Raw genomic sequence first — 20099 nt, forward strand, 5'->3', positions numbered from 1 at the left:
GGATTTCAACTGGGTCGGATCCTGCGGCAAACAGATTTGCAATGCACAAAACGTTTATGCGATTGGTATGTGAATGCTTGGCACCGCCATTCACCCCTTTGCCACCCGCCCACATGCACCCATGTCTCTTCGTGCACCGAGAGAAACATAGGCGACTTAATTGCTGGATATATTGCTTACCAGTTGAAATTGATTCATTGGGACTTCAAACTGAAATCAATGCAGTGAGTTGATATGTTCGTAATATCTGCTGTAAATGGTATCAACCATTTTTGTGTAAGTAATTGCGTGCCTTTTCTCTCAGTGCACCCACACAACCCATGCTGTTCATAATGGGCATAAACATTCTCGCATCCGTTGCCGTTGATTTGGTCGCCTTTGCTTTGTCTTCCAGCTGTTGTGCGTTAGATATTTTGACTATGCCGCTGCGAAATGTTGTACGATTCGATATTGTTGTCCCCCGCTTCCCGCATTGCATTTGTCGGATGTGCCAGGACCTGCTGCTTGTGTGTTCCTGTTGATCCTGCCGCTGCCGCCACATCCTGATAATGACGGCGGCCTGAATGTGAGCCTCAATTTAAGTTTGTATTAATAATGGAAGTGAGTTTCAGCCTCCACATGCTGGAACCCCTTGAATTTGCTGCACTGTTTCTGGAACTTCCCTACTTCAGTTCCCTTGCGTTCATTTATAATCAAAAAATAATTTAATAATCACATCGTATAACTCATTACAAGTTGTAGAATACTGGCGTTTGAGATGCTCCTGAGCATTATTAATACATTTATTGGTTGAATTAGTTACATTATTTGAAATGCCAAAGCTTTAATAATGTAAAACCCGTCTTTTTATAATCCAGGTTACTATACAAATCAAGAGTACCATTTTCGCAAGTTTCAATTATTATACCGAAAAGACGACTGCCAAGCCAAAAGCAATCAATTCAAATGCGGCAGGTGGGAGTAGTCGAGTGCATTTGCCGGGGTGTTGGGAGGACATGCGAAATACAATGGCAACTGTTTTGCAAACAACAAATGGTCAACATGCAATCCGGCAAACATTTGCATGCCAAAGGCAGCCGAACAACAATTACCATATAAAATTTGAAATGATTAAGCAACAACCACAGTGGCAACAACAAAGCCGACCAGCAAAATGAAAACGGAATGAGATTTCATTGTAATACATACATGTTCATGTAGATACATAATAAAATGTGCTGAACCTCCAGTGATGCTGACAGCATAATCAGCGTATAATTTGCATAAAATTAAAATATGATTTTGCATGACCCAACCACATCACAGAAAAGCACGCGATGATTATTACCGAGGGATATGGTAAGGATCAAATGAATCATTTGAATATTCATTTTTTTATTATTATCCCTCAATGCACAACTAAACCAGGTTTGGTTTCTGAAAAATATAACAATTTTTAAACTCCACTGAAAATATTGGCTTTAGTAAAATATGTCCTTGGGTAAAAGCTGATAGATATTTATATCTTTCGGATATAGGTCTTCAGGTCTAATCATTTTGGGAATTTTGGGATCAGTTATTTTCGGCATCTAAAAATTAAAGTTTTACTAATAAATTAGTTTTGAGAAGGACTTTTATGTCATCTTTACCCCAGGTAAGTTAATTTTGGGTGGGTCTGGTTTAGCGATTAAATCTGCGGAGGGTAATTCACCATTTATCAAATGATCCGTTTTAGGAATTTTTGGATGTATCTGCTGATTTGACCCAGGCATCTGTATAAAAAATGCACTTATTGTAACACAAAATAAACATTCTTTTCTGTTTTTCTTACCTCGAGTGGGGGGATTCCAGGAGGTTTAAGTAGATCTTCCAAATTATCTGTGACAGGAAGTGTGGGCTCTATTGGCTGTGTCCCTGATCCTACCCCAGTTATCTAAAATAAACCTTTTTATTATTATACTGGAATCAGATATTAATACAATGTATACTGGATGTATATTTGGTTGGCCCAAATTCTATTCTAATGAATATGCAAATAATATAAATTTTTAGAAATTTTAATCAGTTCTTACCTCAGGCAATGGTATTTGATTTGGCCGTTCGTTTGGCAACAAACCATTTATTACTTCATAATCATCGGGAATTTTTGGGTTTTTAGATGGGTGTTGTTTACCGATCAAATCTCCTGAGGGTAATTTACCATTTATCAACTGCTCCGTATTAGGAATTGTTGGAAGCATCGGCGGTTTCGACCCAGGAATCTGAAGTAAGGAATACACTTCTTGTTAAAAAATGGCAAACCCAAAATAATAGCATTTGTAACAAAAATTAAAAAAAATTTTTTTTCTATTTTTCTGACCTTGTGTGAGGGGATTCTTGGAGGTTTTAGTAGATCTACCAAATTATCTGTGACAGGAAGTGGTGGAACTTTTGGTTGAGTTTCTGATCCTACACCAGTGATCTAAAATAAACCCATTCATTATGATACTGGATATATATTTGGATGGCTTAAATTTGAATTATGACCATATAATAATATTCATTTTTAGAAAGTTTTATCAATTCTTACCCCAGGCAATGTTATTTGATTTGGCCGTTCGGATGGCAATAAACGATTTACTTCATCAGTATTAGGATCTTTTGGATTTTTAGATGGGTGTTGTTTACCGATCAAATCTCTGGAGGGTAATTTACCATTTATCAAATGATCCGGCTTAGGTATTTTTGGAAGCATCGGCGGTTTTGACTCAGGAATCTTTAGTAAAGAATACATATTGTTTAAAAAAAAAAACGTGTAACGGGTATAAAAAACTTGGTGAACCCAAAAATAGTAACAATGGAAATTGTAACAAAAATTTTAAAAATTATTCAATTTTTAGAAAGTTTAATCAACTTTTACCCCAGGCAATTGTATTTGATTCAATCGTTCGGATGGCAATAAACGATTTATTATTTCATCCGTATCTGGAATTATGGGTTTTGTCGGCTCGATTTTTGATATTTCCTTTGGATTCTAAAATAAAGAAATTTACTTACTATAACTGTAGCATCGAATATAAATTCAGTACGTACCGAAGGCACTTCTGGTGTAAGCAAATCCTAAAATACATCTGAACTTAATAAAATAATATTCGGAATATCATTTGAATCCTTACACGTGGTAAATCTATGGATGGTAATATACCATCAGTCAATTTGTCTGCGTCAGGAATTGTAAGATCTTTTACGGGTACCGTTTCGGGCATCTACAATAAAGAATAAAGCATGTGGTTCTAAAGCCTGGCGCATAACTTTAGATTTTGAAACATACAGAAGGATCTTTAGGCAGACCCAAATCCTTCGCGAGTTAAATAAAAATGATATAAAACATATTTTATATATAAATTCTTAGTCCTTACCCCGGGTAAAGGGTGTTGTATTGGTATTTCTGACGGTAAGATACCATTGTCTATTTTAACTGAATCAGGGATTGAAGGACTACTAGGAAGAAATCCGACACTTTCTCCTAAAATCTAAAAAAATCGGTTGGTATTTAGCATTGGTTCTCAATATAATACTTACCGGAAGCAAAGCCTAGTTTAAGTTCATAAACATTTAATAACATATTTTTTGACAATTTTTTGAGACTTACAGGAGGTAGGGGAATTTTCGTTGGCTTTTTGGACGGTAAAATACCATTGCCCAAATTTTCTGTTTGAGAAATTGTGGGATTCATTGGTGTGGTTCCCGGCCTTGAGCCAGGTATCTGAAAAACAAGTTTGATGCTTTAAGGTAATCAATTCTGATACGAGTATTACCAAACTTATAAATTTTGTTTTTCACTAAACACAAATTTGTGACATTTACTTACCGGTTTTAATTTACTGCCTGTATTAGATCCTTTTCCCGAGTTTTTGCTTTCATCAGTTTTTTGTCCAGGATTGATTTTGTTTTGGTCGTACTCTTTTAATGCACTGCCAGAATTAGATCCTTTTCCCGATTGTTTACTCTATTAAATAAATTACAAGGGATTTTATGAAGTTAACAAAACCACACTCCACTTACCGGTGATATAATTTCCGGATTTCTTTTATTTTGGTCGGACACTTCGGGCTTTTTAAAAAAGGTGTCGTTGGGTTCCGGATTTGAAGGATTTACTAAACTGTCAGTAGGGAGCTTATTTGCATCAGGAACAGTCTATTCAAAAATAAGTATAAAAAAAGCAGTAGCACTGATAACTTATTATTTCCTTACCGGATTTAATCGTTGGTCTTTATTACCGCCTTCAACTGCTCCTGCGCTTGGAGAATTTTCCGTAATGGGCTAAATAAATATTATTAGCTTGAATAAATTTTCAAACAAATGAGCAGTGAATCACCTTTACTGGAACTTTGATAGGAAGAGAAGCCTCTTTATCTTTAGAAATGTTTTTTCCGATATTATCGTCATCTTCCGGCAAAATATTCCAGGGACTAACGGTAACTATTTTGCGATTTTTCGGAAATACCGTTACGTTTTGAGAGTTCTTTAAACAGGGCTACGAATATATGAAGTTGGAAAAGATATGAAGTTGTTGATATTAAAGCTACTTAAAGCATATTAGAAATTTTAAGATTAGTTATCCTTACCGGGATCAAGGGTTTTGTGGTGGTGGGAATCAGGCAACTTCCATTAATGGCCACAAATGGTGGAATACAAAGAAAGTTGGGCATAAACAAATAGGCGTCTGAAAACTGCCACGAGACAGATATAGCTGCAATCAACAAAATTCGCATCTCGCTATTTAAGTCTCTGCATGAGAACTAACTGTCGCTTTAACATTTAACAGAACAACTGAATCTAATTAGATTAATACATAACTCCAAAGTTAAAGTCCAAGTCGAATCAAAATAGGTTTCGCCTGTTTCAGAAACTATCTTTAAATAAATAGCGATAAATAAATACGATATCGAATAAAAGCTCGGAAATAGGCGAATAAATTCAAAGTGCCGGGGAAGGAGGGGTGAAAATAGGGAAATTGGCACCCATCAGACGTGTCAAAGTGACAATTTTTTATTTACATTTGCCCCCCTTCTCGACGCCCGTGATGAATGACAAAAACAACAATGGCAGCTCTCATGACTCTGGTCACATTTGCGTGCGAGAGCGACGTGAGATGCATGTAAAAATTTGTTGGGGGTGGGAAAAGTGTGGCCATGGCACAGGTAAAAATGCTTTGACATTTGTCTTTATTACACAGAAAATAAATAATAATTTTATATTTTATAAAATACATATTAGGAAAATGAAGTATTATTTATGTTACAAAGACAAATCATTATAATTAGGTTTATACTTTGAATTTCTTGTTACTCCCTAACAATTGTCTAAAGTACTTTAATAAGATGTCAAAAATTGGAGAAGGATTTTTCCATTAAGCCTAAGCTGCACTCTTAATAAAACGGTGTCTTCTTTGGTTTGGTTTGATTTTAGTTTTTTTTTCTGTGCACCTATAGTTGATATGAAGCCATCAAGTTGTTCACTCTGTTTATTTATCAACAGATTAGCAGGCAGTTTCGTTGGCTGTCGCCATCTCTTTCACCTTCCTTAGCTCCCTCTCTGTTGCTCCTGTGGGTGTAATGGCACATGAAATCGCAATAAACATGACACAGAGCGTAGCAACTTTTGCGGCATGTAGTTAAGTATAACTTACGCCCAGAGCGCACATAATTCAAAAATTCTTCTTCGAATGGAAGGGGTGATTCCAGTGGTGGGTAAGGAGGGGGCGGAAGAAGAGGGGCGTGATGGGGACCATGGGTCGCTCTGGGATTCTGCAAGTAACAGTCACGCTTTTGAGAATGGGAGAGTGGGCGTGTGTCGACAGTGGGGCTTTCCCTTGGGTCTGTTTTGTCCTTTACCATCGCCATCTGCCTCGAACTGTGAAATATGTTGCATACTTTTGTGGGCACTCTATCTCTCTCCATCTTTATATCCCCCATCCGGACGCTCCTTTTGACTTTTGCGGTTTATTGTAGGCGTGGCGCGTGCCAAACTTAACATACACAATCATTTTTGTGCCACACCATTTTTGCTTTCCTCTCACGTCCCACAAAATGGAGGGAGGGCGGTTTGGGGGTGTTCAGGGATGTGGGTTGGTAGTGCAATATTCAGTTGGCATGGTCCTTCGGGTCGGGCGCGTATAAGTTCATAATTCATTCTTTCATTATTATTTTCATTTTCACATTTTCGGTTTCCTCGCCCGTTTTTCTTTGTGGATTTCTCTGTCCGGCTCTTTGGGTTTTCAATGCCGTTGACAAATTGTTTTAAATGGCAATTTCATAACTATTCTTTTTTATCGCATTTATTTAAGTAAAGTAGTTGTAGTAAATGTGGCAGACTATCTTGAATAAACTAGGTATTTGATAGGTAAATAAGGGTTTCAATTTTTAAGGCACATATTTTTTACACAATCTATAAAAAATTCCTAAAAAAGAAGTTGAAGAGTCGTGATACTTTGTTTAAATGCGTCGTCCCCTTTGTTTTACTGTCCCTTTTTTTGGTGGCGATTTTTTGTGCTGCGCCAAAACGCGCAATGCCATTTAATTGTGCCCAATGAGCCCTGCAGCCCAGCATGTCCCAACATCCAACATCCAACCCTATCCTGATCCCTATTCCGATTCAGATTCCGATTTCGATTCAGATCCAGATCCGACAAGTCAAAGTCCCCAAGCCACTGACGACAAAATGTGTAGTTCGATGGGTGGGTTAGCTGGGTGATTCAGTGGATCCTGTGGATTCTGGAGGAGCGGTAGGGGTAGCAACGACCACAGACGCGTCTTTTGTTTGCTTTGACAGAGGGTGCCCCACCCTAACCACCCACACCACCCGATGCTCTGTGTGTGTGGTGTGTGCTCAGGTCTGGGTGGCTCGGCTGTTTTGGCATTGGCGGCTACAGATTTGCTCGCCGGAGCACTAAACTTTTATTTCTTAAATCTGTGAATCGTTTGTGCGCCTCGCTCAAAGTCAATATGCGGGCGCAAATGTACGAAATGATGAGACAGTCTTGTCAGTAGCCGGGTAACTGCACTGCAAAAATCTCACATAATTGTTAGAAATTAATTGGATAAATGAAACATTTAGTTTGCTAACTGCTAACGTGTTTTATGGTCACCACAACTTCTTAAAACTTCAAAATTTAATAAGAAATCATACTTTAAATACTTTCAGAAAGCGTTAACTTTATTTTGAAGTGTAATGATGATGTGGGGCAAAACTGGGCCCCCAATTTTGCCAACATTCGCGCTGCTGTTGCCGCTTCCTGTTTTTTGGAAAATCGGTTTTTGTTGATGCCAGCGCCAGTTGTTTAGCCTCCAACAGCGCAGACTTCAGTCAACCAACTGCCCCCCCTTGTTGACCAACCCCCTCAACTCCATCGGATCCGCCACTGAACCCCAGCCGCCCATCCACCCAAACACCCAGCCACCTAACCACATCCTATCCGTTGACCGAGCTGCTGTCCAGCAAACAACGACAACCGACAACTGAAGTGGAGTTTTGTTTGTTGTCCGTTTGTCAATTACAAAACTTTTATTGCAATTTACTTTTGTTTCGTGCTCGCAGCAGTCACTTTTACCTAGCACACCCATACCCCCACGCACAATAGACCCATGCCCACCCACTTTTGAGGTCGTTTCGATTGCTGTTCGTTGACAATTTCGTTGTTCGCTCGGTTCAAGTATTTAATATAGCACTCGATGAAGTAATATCCATTCGCTTGTTTGATGAATTGTAACGGCTAGATATTCGAGGACATCAAATAACGATGCCGATGCCCACCAGATGCCAACGATGTTGGCTTTGGCTTAGATACGGACTGGCGTACGGATTGCCGGGGGAAAATCGGATAGAAAGCTGCCATTTGGGGGACATTTCAAAACATTTCCAGCTAGGCTCGTTAATTGAAGTTCGATGTCGATTGTTCTGAATGAAATTTGCAACGGGGTGAGAGAATATCTCAAAAGAGTGCTTTTAAAAGCTTAAGTTCTGGAGAATAATATAAATATTAAAGGTGTTCTCTTCCTCCAACGATTCACTGATAAAAATCCAACTGTGTTCATATTTCTCTGAGTGGTATTGTTTTATTTGCATACCCATCTTGTGAACGAATGAATTTGTGTACCCCACTGTGAACGACTTGAAGCCAAGTGGCGACTACTGAGGAAATGGCCAGCCGGGTATTCGACTTTAAATTAACAAGCTTTTGCGTTTTTCTGTTCGAAGAGCCCAATGGAGCGCACAACAAACGATGCGCTAATTTGACAAAACCCACATGAGGTCCTTCGGGGGATGCGAAGGAGATTCGGGGTGCCCGTAAGCCGAATGAGCCCCACGAACGCGCATTTAGTGTTCTCCACAGGAGGCTGCGGTAATTTGCAAGAGGTCCGGTTCACTCTTCTCTGGCCCAGACGTATACAATCCTATGCAATCAAATAGGAATGAAATTGACCATTAATGTGTGGGGGTCAGGTAAATATGGGAATATGTATGTATGTGCCCCAAGGGCGGCTATATGTATGTACGAGTATGTGAAATTGGTAGTAAGGTGCATTGAATAGCGCTGGCAATCCCCCCGAGTTCCTTGCCATTGACAGCTATTGTGAATGATGTTGACAAATGAGCGATTGTAAGCAGGAGGAGCGTGCACTAGACACTAGACCTATTCAGTTCAGGTATATTTACAGCACAAGGAAATAAAATCCCATTACTGAAACAGGAAAAACTATAACCGTTATGGTAAGGCATTTTTATTCCTGCAAAAATCTTATTGGTTATTGAATAGGATAAATGGAAAGTAATATAAATTATTACCATATTGATTTATAGCAAATAATTCAAATGATTCCATATTTCATGGATTATACATAAGTTACGATATATTATATATAAATCTTTCTTTGGCTTCGAAGAAATTAGCTTAGTTAAATCCGTAGATAGATTTTGTTAGTAAAGTTAGTTCATAAATTAGAAATGCTTTGGGTAATTGTTATCTGAAAATGCCTCTGAAACTTTTAAGCTTCAAATAAAATTCTAATAAATTAATCGTGGCATACAGGAGCCAAACTCGAAACTTTCCGCTGGCAACTGAACATCTCGAGTTCCTCTAAGCATTGCGCGGCATTTGGTAAACTCATTAAAAACTTTTTCTTATCGCGATGGTGGGAGAACAAAAAATGTCAATACAGTGGGAACTCAAACAACCGACCGTTTCCCACCTGCATAATTTTTTGCGTCAACATTTTCGCATAACTTAAACATTTGCCGTGCACTCCTTTCCGCCATTTTTCTTTGGCTGCCGCCCATTTTTAATGCTTCAACTTTTGCCAGACCAAGAACAGCAAACATTTTTATAGCGCATTTAATTAATTAGTCGGAAAGTTTTTTTCTTTTTTTTTTTTTGTTGCTCGCAACCCTTGCTCGCATATTCTTATTGCTTATTCCTCTGAAAGTTGGCTGTTCATCAACTCGAACTCATTATCCCTTTCTGCCTTTCTGCCGGCCTCAACTTATTATCTCGTCAACGGGCCCTCGATTATGCCGGCAAAACTCTTTTCCCGGTTGTCTAGAACACTTCCTTAAAATATTCATTCGGTAAACTCCTTACGAAAATGCCCATTTCCTCCCCAGGATAACTCCCAAAAGCCAAGCGATTGTGATGATGCCAAGTCGTCGTTCCCCCGTGAAGTATTCATAAAATACGTAATTAATTGATTAATGGACCCCAAAAGTTGAAAGTTTAGCTAAAATGCAAGGTATCAAATTTCCATTGAATGTGGGCGGGGAATGGGATGGGACCAATGATCCCACGGGGAGTTCAGGCGCAAAGTTGGCGGCAAACTTTGGTGGCAACTTTAGCATCTCATAGAAAATTTGTTGTATAGGTGCGGAATTCAACATTTATTATTGATAGTACTCTCGAAAATACTTCTACAAACTGATTTCCGTTTGCAACAATTGTTTTGGCATTGATCTTTCATTGCATTTTAGATAATAACTCTGTGAAATTTGTACATGAAATGCTGGTATACATATTCCAAGTAGGTGGTGCATATTCTATATAATTTTGTATACACATATCCTGTTGCTTTCGTGTTGACATCCAGCAGTCGGGGAATAGCGACAATGGGAGCCACCCACTTTTGGTTCCGGTTGGCAGACCGGAGTAACAATGTCACGCACACATATTTCCTGTCATTCCGGCATTTACTTCCTCACTTCTACTATTTTTTTTATCGCATCCTTGTTAACACGTGCGTTGCTTCCCCATCGTTGCCATTACTTTTTCTATTGCAGTGTACACTTATAAAAAACTACTTGTTTCACGTACACAACTGGCTTATACTTTGTTTAGGATTTTGTAGAATATTGTTTATTAAAGGTAAAGAAGGTATTCAAGCTATTTCATTAAAAAATAGGTTTGGTATATATTATTTTCAGTGTACCTATAGTCCTGTAATGTTTATCAGCTGGTGAAGATCTCAGTTGCATGGCCATGGCCAAAGTTGAGACTGGACCTGGCTCAAAGTCACCGTACGGATAGCATGTGTAAAAACAAAGAAATACAGCAATAATATAATTATATGTTGGCATGACATGTTACGTGCAAGTGTCGTTTTGAGAAATTTTAACACGTTTTCCCCCCAAAGTCGCAAAACTCCAGAGAGGCTAGCATTTCAAGACTGATGGAATGTTATTAGATGCACGATTGAAATGTGATAGTCGTGGATATATAAACACACAACTAAAGATAAAATGTAACGTAAAAGCTTTAAACACAAAAGTTGGCTAATTGTTATAGTAAACACTTTAGCAACCCATATATCTTACCGATAGCCGCAAGAAGAATCTCCAACAATTGGATATCCGGCCATTTTTCGGTCGTTTTTGGTAATTACAAGACTCGGATGCCCTGGAATTTGTAATCAAAAATGCCACAAAAGCCACCGAACGGGAAAACTAATAATAAAACGCTTAATAAATCGTCCATCAAAGGCGAAGGAGCCGCTGCAACTCGCAGCGCATGCAGTTGGGCAAACAGAGTTGGTGGAAACTATATGATATATGGATGGGCTAACAGGAGTCTGGTCTGGCTGCCACAGTTTTTGGGATCAGGATGAGGGCGGAAATGGTCTGGAGCCACGAGAACTATGCAAGTCCGCAACTCGTCTGGTCAAAAGAAAATTCTAATAAATTCTTTTCATGCTGGAATTTCGTTCGTTTTATGGAACTTAACACGCTGATAATTGAAAGATTGAGTGGCGCATACATTGTACGTACACGCCCAATTAAATTAGCCATTAAAAATTGTCTGGACAAATGAAATTAAGGCCCGGCAACAAAGTTGCCCCACTGACTAGATAATATCGCAATCAAAATGCCAAATGCATTTTTTATTGAGTTAGTCAGCGACAGGCACCCATCGTCTCACTCTCACAATCCATCGGTGGCAATTGCATTCATCCTTCAACAAATTAAAACAAAGTTATATGCCACTGCAACACTTTTTTTTCACTCCCATCGGTTTTTGTAGCTGGCTAAAAAAAGAGGAAAAAACATTATGGCCAGCGTTTGGCATCGTAAAAAATTCCATTTCATTTGAGTTGTAATTTCTTTGTGTCGGTAGCCATAACAAGTTTCCGCTCTTGATAAGAAAAATAAAGTTATTTAGCTATAGTTTAGGGATTATAAAACTCTATTAAATGCAAAATTTTTTAAACGGCATTGAACTTGTAATTAATGAAATCTAACAACTTGATACCCTAAGCAGAAAAATATCAATATAAAATGTACACAAAAATCAAATCGAAGCGAAAGACATCAGGTGAAAATTTGTTTACCACTTCAGGGCTTCATGAAATAATGGCTCACCAATTTTCATAATCAATCCTTTCGTGGCGAGATTTTACCCCAAAATCAATCGGATGAGCCAAATTACGCATACGACACGTGTGCCGTGACAATTTTTATGTTTGCACAAGTGAATGGCGAATATTTTTCGCGTGTGTGACGGTAGACTGCATTCGGCATTGAATTTTGAAAATGAAAAAAGGAAAGTACACATTTCGGCAAACAAATTACAATCAATTTGGAGCACATTTCAATCAATTTAAGCAAACGTTTCTGCCTGAACTACGAATAATATGTATGTATTTTCAGTATATAAATGCCCACTATCCGGCATGCCCTTTGAGAATTGTTCGATGGGGTCTTGAAACTTTAATGCTCCGAGCTTCGAGCCTTGACCTCATGACGTTGCACTCAACTTCTCCATATGCAAATGGATTGGAAAGGGGGGATGAGAGCGGGAAATGGAAGCCAGGATGGAGGCCAACAATGAAACACGACTGCCGACAGCAGGTGAAGGAAAAGCGCATTCAGCTCAGCCTTCGAAAGGACTCGTTCCTTAATTGCTCACCCCGCGCCCTCAGACAATTGTGATCCCAGTCAGGAGCAGCTTAAGCATCATATTGAGCAGATAAAAGGCTGCTCTGTGTTTCCGCCTCCTGTTTGCATTTCCACTTTGCACTTAAGGTCATTTTCCCTCGATGGAGAAATTTTTAAAATGTCACAAGGAAATTGTATTTAATTGATCAAAGTAAGCACTTTTTATTTAATATTTTTGCACATGTAAAAACTATAGGTTTGGTACTTCTCCAACTGCTTCTCTTTATTACTGCAGAACAATAAAATCAAATGGAAAATCATAAGACGACCCACTTTTCACTGAAAATACTTCTGCAGTATGCCCTGCTCATATAGGCGCTTCACATCGGTGCCGCCGCCCACGAACTTGCCATCGATGAAGCATCGCGGAACAGTCCTCGATCCCGTCATCTCGCCAAGTACCGCCTGGATCTCGTTGCCATCCTCCCGCTGGTCCAGCTCGATCACCGTCGCCTTGACGTTGATCTTCCGGAACTGCTCCTTGGCCATGCTGCAGTAGGGGCAGTAGCTCTTGCTGAAGATCACCACCTTGTTGCTGCTGATGGTTTCCCGCACGAACTGCGCATGCGTGCTGTCCATGCTCACGAAGAGAGTGGGTCGCTGCAGGGTACTGACCACCGTACCCATGGATCGAGCGGATTAGGCGGAATGTCCGGAACCGAAAAAAGTTCGGAAAAGGGGGCAAGGCTTTGGGGCTATGGAATTTTGAGCAACCGCTTTCGACTGAACGTTTTCGAAGGGTAGAACATCAGTGGCTGAGTTTCACAGATAGCTTGGATTGCTTCGGGATAACAAACAACGACAACATAAGAAGCTCTTAAATTTCGTTCTTACTTAAAATTTGATTAAAAAATCATTAGGCATTAAACACAAGCCGCAAAACAACAAGCCAACTATTTTCCAGCTGTAACTGTGGTCTGCTCCGTCATAAAATGTGCCCTTTTAGCCAGGCTTATGACACTTTCACTGAAATTCTGGGCCGAAAAGCTAACCGCAGTAACCGATGGTTCAGGGAACCGCAAACGGAACCCAAAGGAAACCCTTTTTGCAATCGAGAATCGGGCGATGCTGTAGGCGAGACTCACTAATGAACTAAGGCGTTTATTTATGCAAAAGTTGAGACCTCAACTAATGGGTCGAGGACATCAAAGACAGGACTATGGCTCCCTTGTCCTCCTGCTTTGGCAATCCACTGTCTGGCTGGAGTTTAAATATTAAATAACCCAAAAGTGGAAAGTGAGTTCCGTTGAAAGATGTGAGTTAGGTGGCAAAACTAACTGCAGACATGTGGATGCCGGAGAAATCCTTTTCATTAACGCGGCGCTTGTTGCTGACTTCCTGCCAGGACCTCCTCCACATGTGTGGATATCGTACAGATATGCGAATGTGTGTCCGTGTCCTGGTCGTAAGTTTCCGTGTAACAATGTAATTTATTGTGCGCACCTTTGTTTTCAGTCAACACACACTCAACGACTTCGCCCGGGTAATAAAACAATTTCTCCCCATCTCTCAAGTTTACACAAAGAAAACCTAAATGAATCGTTTATTTTAAAAATTTTTTTAATAATATTAATACATTTATTTACAAACTTATAGATTGCATTTATTTAATATAATTTTAAAAATACAAATTTGTTGAATTAGTAATTTAAATTGTGTATGTTCAGGAGTTTTTCACTGTGTGCGCAACTTTGTTGTCGCCAGGACATTGCCCACACATACACTGTAGCCAAAGGCACTCCTAAGTGGATTATCCTTTCTTCAGTTGCTTCAAAAAGTAAACCCCTCACCAGTACCATAGGCCAACTCATTATTGTTGTCTTGTCTTGTTCATTGGCCATCTGCTAACAATTTACACATATGTAAAGCGCCAGTTCTTCGTCCTTAATCATCCTTTATTCCCGACATGCTACAAATTTATCGCATGCAATAAGAAATATCCTCTCATCGCGCCTGCGCATAACTGGAATCTCTTTGAAGGATTTCGCCTCAGTGTGCACTAGACCAGCGTAATTGTTTTGGGAAATTTACTTAACAATCATTTTAAATTGTTCGCGGTTTTTCCCAAGGATTAGTACCTAATTTGATTAGGCCATTCAAGTTGGCAGCATGTTCTCGTTCTTGGTGACGCCTTTTTATTGTTTTGACTGGAATTTCTCGGTTCGTTTGGAACGACCATTAAGAATGTTACTTTGTGCGCTATTTCAGAAAGAGTTTACATAGTGTGTAAGAGGAATAAAGTTGTTAGGTTGTAGGAAAAGTTTTCAGAAAGTACACAAATTTTTGTATTTCTCAATTAACTGCTGTAAGAATGGCAATAAATTACATTCAAAGACTGATGATCTCTTAAGGTGTTAACTGTGTACTTTATCCGTTTCCCAATAGAATCACCCAACTGGCAATTAATCAACTACTTAATTCCCATCAATACCCTATCGCCGCCACACCTGGCCCAGATCGATAGCCATTGTCCACTAAGTGGAACTGGAGCCAGAGGTCCATTCACCTGAGCAGAACTGCTGGAAATCATCCAGAAATCGCCTGACGAACAATGCCTTTGTCTTCGTCTTTGCACTCCCTGCTAATTGTCAGCAATTTGTCTACGCAATTGCGTAATCCCATTGGCCCATTCCCCCGGCTGACAAATTAATTTCCAATCATTAACTCAACTATGCAATGGCAACAGATACTATGGAGTTGCTCCGGAGGATTGAATGGGTTTAGGGGATTGGGTGTGCTGATGAGAAGAGTCCTCAATTGATCACAATTTAAATGTCGGTCATTTATAGCGGATGAAGGGTGAGGAGCGGAGGAATTCGCCTGCTTTGGCTAATTGGGTTACGCAGCAAATGGGCCAGAAGTCGCTAGTGGATAGTACTTTAACTGGCGTACACTGCACGACATTTTAAATTGATATTTTGCCTATTAAAACTTTTAACTCCGAAGCAAATAAAAGTATGCCTTTGAAGTGTTATACACTTTTTATATACTATTTATTTGTTGTAATATATTTATATATTATGCTGCCTTATCTTAATTTTATATAATTTCTGTCGGTGAACTGAGGAAAGCGTTGCCAATTTTAAGCACATTTTGGACCTAATTGATTAGCTTAATTTACATTTAATGTTCATAATTTTTTACCACGCCGCTCTCCTCTTTATCCACAGCCATTTCCAGCAGTCTGCTGCCATTTGCAAAAGTTTGTTATAAATTTCTTCATTAAATATTTTCATTCATGTGCCTCGCGCTTTTCCCTCTCGAAAGGGTTTTCCAACCCCCACAAGCGAAATGAAATGAACTGCGTGCGCTGTAATTATTCATGTGGGGATTCCCCCATTTTCCAGCTCTGCCAGTGAAATGCTCGCCAGCTGAACTCAGCTCAGACCCAAGACGCCTTCACATATTCATAGTTCTTTTGACCTGGTGGAAAGCTTAATCAAATGACGTACAGTTTTGGTAATGGTAAAAGTATTTTAGCTAATAAATCCATTGTTGTTTAAAGGAAAGAAATAGTATAAACTATATATTTTGTACAGTTGCAGAAGTAGGTAATTCCATTTTTCAATCAAGTTTGCACATCCCGAAATCTCACATCTCACAGCAGCCAACGCATTTTTCACTCACCCAACACCAAAGCAATTTCAACTTCTTTCTGCTGGCGCCTTAAAAATAAAGCTCATCTTAATCTCCGACAGAAGAGGCCCACCAGCTGGCATTTGAGCCTACAGCTCCCTAGTTTTCTCCAGTTGTCTTGGCTCAACTCATCAACCCAATGCACATCCGTCCAATTAATCCAGTGCGTATCAGCCAAGAAAAGCCGAAGCTACAGCTTAAAAAAAAGGAAGATGGAAAATGGCAAGGAAAACTAGGCACACCTGCGCGCCTACCGCTCCAGCAATTTTCCGCACAAATTCCAAAGACAAGCGGCCGTCTCTTTCCCCCCGCCCTGTTGCCATCTCTTCCCATTGCGACTAGAGGCAGAAAGGCAAGACAAACGCATGATCAAATGTCACAATCAATTTCAATTTGGCGCTCGAATTGAGCTTCGTTAGCGGCAAAGGCTGCAAAAAGACACGGCAATCTGAACAATCGGCACAGAACGAGTGGAGTGGAGTGCCTTAGATGCCACGAAGAAGATGCAACGGGCAAAGCCACTTTTTCTAATCAACTGCCTGTAATTTAACTAATTTGTGCAGCTCGTTGCAATTGTCTCACGTTGCAGCAGCAACTGCAACTGCAACTGCCACTGCAACGGCAGCCGCTTCCTTGACAACCTGGCTAACCAAATATAAATTGCAAATTGCTCACTGAATACCTTAGCGTGGCCAAAAGAAAGGCTGAGCAGCAGTGGATAGATTGAATGACTAACTGAAGAGCTGGAGTTGCATTGGGGTCTAATAAGTCGAGAATATATAAACTGAAAGAGGAGGTCTAGCATTTAATATGAAATTGCTTTTCTATATACTGTAAGAGCGAAAACTTTAACAATATCCGATAACTGCACAATGAAAACCATTTAATTTGGTGCCAGTCACACTCAAAATAAAGTTAAGTTGAAAGTTCCTTACAAGCCGACACCTAAGCGCAATTATGTTCTTTGAGTGCATTATGCCAAATATCAGGGAGCCAAAAGTATAATAAGAAAACCTCTAAAACTTCCAACGCACTTTTTGGTGGAACTCCTTGGCGCTTTTGTTCTTTGGCTATAGTGGCAAAAAAGTCTTTTGTCCTTTGTTTACCAATGTCTAGACGCCGATGGTGACTTGGCTCAAAAGCTGCATCCACGGTTGTGCGTGGGTTGTCCTTTAAAGGCATTGTGTAACTTTTAATGCAAAAATTGTGTGGCTGATAAAATTGGAGGCAAACTGGGCTTAAAGTGTTTCATAACAACACCAAAAAGTTACCACAAACAATAAGACCTTTGCACAAAAGACAGGAAGAAAATGTGCTTGCGATATGGAATGAAAATCCAAGTTTTTAATAAGCTCCAACTCAAATATGAAGTAACATTTTTGAGGAAAATCGAACACTAGCTTTTGTACGATAACAGTGGGTTTTCTTCGAACGAGTAAAGTTTTGTTTTCTCTGTAAAAGAAATTCAAGATTTTTAATTACGCGCAGTAAAGAGAATAGAACGGGCTGCAACGGTCAACGATTTGTGGCAAAAGAGCGGCAAATTAAAAACTTTGCGTAAAATCCATTTTAACTTTTCAACAACTCATCGCGCATCTGGCTCTCTGCAAAAAAAACCCAATCTGAGCCTGACAGGCCAGCGTTTAATAAAGCCAATTGCAGTTGGAGTTGGAGGCGGAGCCACTGCAATCCTAGTTATTCCTGCTCCTGTGCGATGAACAAGATGAATCCGTCAACGGCCTCTGGTTAACTAAGCAGAGTCACTCAAGTTGAGGAATATGACTAAGAAAGAAGTTTTTGTAATGGGATATAGGCACATCTTTACATCTTTTGTCTAATAAGTAGTCAGAACCCTTTAAATATCCTTTCCAAACTTTTTTAGCACTTTAGGAGTTCTGTTTACCTAAATTCTAGGTCATGTGACATGTTGAGATTTACTAATATTCTTAAATTTTCATCTCAAAATGTTATTGGAAAATTTTTTATCTGTAAGCTGATGTTTTAAATTGAAGCTCCATCTGGAGCCGCTCGAGTGGCGTGGCATGGTGAAGAGATGCGAAGCCCGCTGGCATTTGCCTGCAACTCCATCTAAATGTTCATTTGTTATGCTGTCGTCGGTCGCGATCATCATCGCCGCTATATTCGCAATCACCATCATCGTCCCCATACCCATCCTCATCCTCAACTGGCGGGCAGCCAACAAGTGTCTTCAAACACAATTCCACTCCACTTCGCCTTGCCAACTGCAAAGGAGGCGCCTCCAGCGATGTCTTCAAGTAGCCCGCAGCGTAGAGATGCGCACATGGCTTTTTCCTAGCTAAAAAAAAATCTAAATATGATAAATAAGAAATTTTTTGTACGTTCTGTATATAAGAAATATATATATTATAAATTTATATTAAATAAATACAGACTTAACATACAGACTTCACTGATAGTAGTTCAAATATATGCTTATATTTTAATCTGGCTTATATTTCTTAAAATTACAATTATGGCAATATAGTTTATTGACCTTAAGTATTTAAAAAATAAATTTAAAACTATTTCTTTTTTCAATACAGCTCTTTTTGAGCTGATTTCGCAACAGATTCGGCGTTGCACATGCAAATTGCCAGTGGCCGCGATGTTTTGATTTTATTCCCATTTTGATTATTTTGTTCGCTCCACTTACAGATGGCCTGGAGACTCTGCTCCGGCGTGGGTTTGTTCCCATAGACTGGCATTACTCTTGGCTCGGACTGGCCAGCTGTGAAGTGGAGTTGAAATTGCCACCGCGTGGGCTTTTCCAGCTTTTCCCAGTTGTTCGGGAAGTGCGTGACATGTGTTTCAGAGTGCCAGAACGGTAGTTAACTTATGGAAATGCAGCCAGCTACTCGACATCAAACTTTGTTTGATTGACTAGGCAATGGACTTGGTCAACGTGAAAGTGGCTAAGTCACGTCCACAGCGATGGAATGAAGTTGTCCAATGGGATCCCATGGAATTCAATTTTGAGTCGATACTCAAGCTGGGCTTGGCTGAAAGATATTTATTTTAAAATAATAAAAAGATACACATCATAAATGGTTTCTATGAACTTTCCTGACATTTGACTAATTTCCTACAAAAGTCCAGTTGTCATACATTATTAGTCTATTTCACCGGACGCTACCTGACCATTACAAACGATCCATGAGATACTCCTTTCTATTGGAGATTGCCCAATAAACGGCTCAGGATTTATGCACGCCGGCGTTTTATTGGCCCAAATCCAGTTCCACTTCTTGTAGCCAGTCATATCCGCTGGCCAAATTGTAATATTTACGATTAGCGATATACAATTCAAGTTGCAATTGCAAACAGCAAAGAATTCAGTTCTCCTAAATGTGTGCCAACCAGAAGATATGGTATGGATTTTACAGATATCCAATAGTACTTAACCATTTTCACACTCAATTTGGTGGCCTTAGGGCAGTAGTTAAACAAATCAAGTGTGGTAACTGATATTAAGCTGTGTAAAATTATTTAAGTGATTGCCTAGTAACTAGTGTTTTATAGAGGAAAACCATTTATAAGATAACTGGTCTAAGCTTAGATATTTTATAGTTGCTTTTTACCACAACTATTAAAATAGTAAAATTATATGTATCATATCGTTACTTATTTGGCGGTTGAAAATAATAAATATTTTGTTTTGAATTTGAAGAAGTCTACGCAGTCATTAAAATCTCCCTTTAAATCTTTCAGCCCACTTAGGTGCACAGTAGACGCCTTTGAAGTGTGTCAATGCATCGCTTGCCACATGTGCAACATTTCGCGCGACACCAGTTCGTATTGCACCCCTTTTCTCCCCAGTTGTGCCCCCCCCTTTGGTGGCCAACACATTTGGCAAGTGTCTGCGCCTGCTTAGGCCGTGATAATTTATGTGGCTGCCGCATCTCCGTCGTCGTTGGATTTTGCGGCTTTGATCAGTGCCGACAACAATGCACACCGCATTTTTGCCCCCTGGAATTTTGCCTTGCGACTTGAAAGCGAAAGTGACA

At 39.5% G+C, this 20099-nt stretch overlaps 3 protein-coding genes across 6 annotated transcripts; all 3 read right to left on the reverse strand.

Moving 5' to 3' along the window:
- Positions 1-1320: 1320 nt before the first annotated feature.
- LOC120446787 (protein PELPK1) lies at positions 1321-4771 on the reverse strand. Of its 4 annotated transcripts, XM_039627940.2 has the most exons (18): positions 4587-4771; positions 4337-4495; positions 4213-4281; positions 4024-4155; positions 3830-3967; positions 3611-3724; positions 3541-3552; positions 3378-3491; positions 3290-3316; positions 3135-3224; positions 3052-3078; positions 2879-2992; positions 2549-2734; positions 2339-2440; positions 2052-2240; positions 1811-1912; positions 1629-1751; positions 1321-1568 (listed from the first exon to the last, which is right to left on the reverse strand). In XM_039627940.2, the coding sequence occupies exons 1-18, from the start codon at positions 4731-4733 to the stop codon at positions 1461-1463; spliced, it is 1953 nt and encodes a 650-aa protein (XP_039483874.1). In that variant the 5' UTR covers positions 4734-4771; the 3' UTR covers positions 1321-1460. The 4 variants fall into 4 exon arrangements, with proteins under 4 accessions (XP_039483874.1, XP_039483875.1, XP_039483876.1 ...); XM_039627941.2 differs by lacking the exon at positions 3541-3552; XM_039627942.2 differs by lacking the exon at positions 3290-3316.
- Positions 4772-5668: 897 nt separating this feature from the next.
- Positions 5669-5936, reverse strand: LOC120446860. Its single transcript, XM_039628059.1, is given in 2 exon segments — positions 5669-5702; positions 5704-5936. Coding segments are annotated over 2 exon segments (267 nt in total).
- Positions 5937-12635: 6699 nt separating this feature from the next.
- On the reverse strand, positions 12636-13200 carry LOC120445524 (glutaredoxin-C4). The gene has a single exon (XM_039625986.1). The coding sequence runs from the start codon at positions 13063-13065 to the stop codon at positions 12715-12717; it is 351 nt and encodes a 116-aa protein (XP_039481920.1). The 5' UTR covers positions 13066-13200; the 3' UTR covers positions 12636-12714.
- Between the last annotated feature and the right edge of the window lie 6899 nt (positions 13201-20099).

The sequence above is a fragment of the Drosophila santomea genome, chromosome 2R, assembly GCF_016746245.2.
Source record: "Drosophila santomea strain STO CAGO 1482 chromosome 2R, Prin_Dsan_1.1, whole genome shotgun sequence".
In the NCBI taxonomy this organism is placed as follows: Eukaryota; Metazoa; Arthropoda; class Insecta; order Diptera; family Drosophilidae; genus Drosophila; species Drosophila santomea.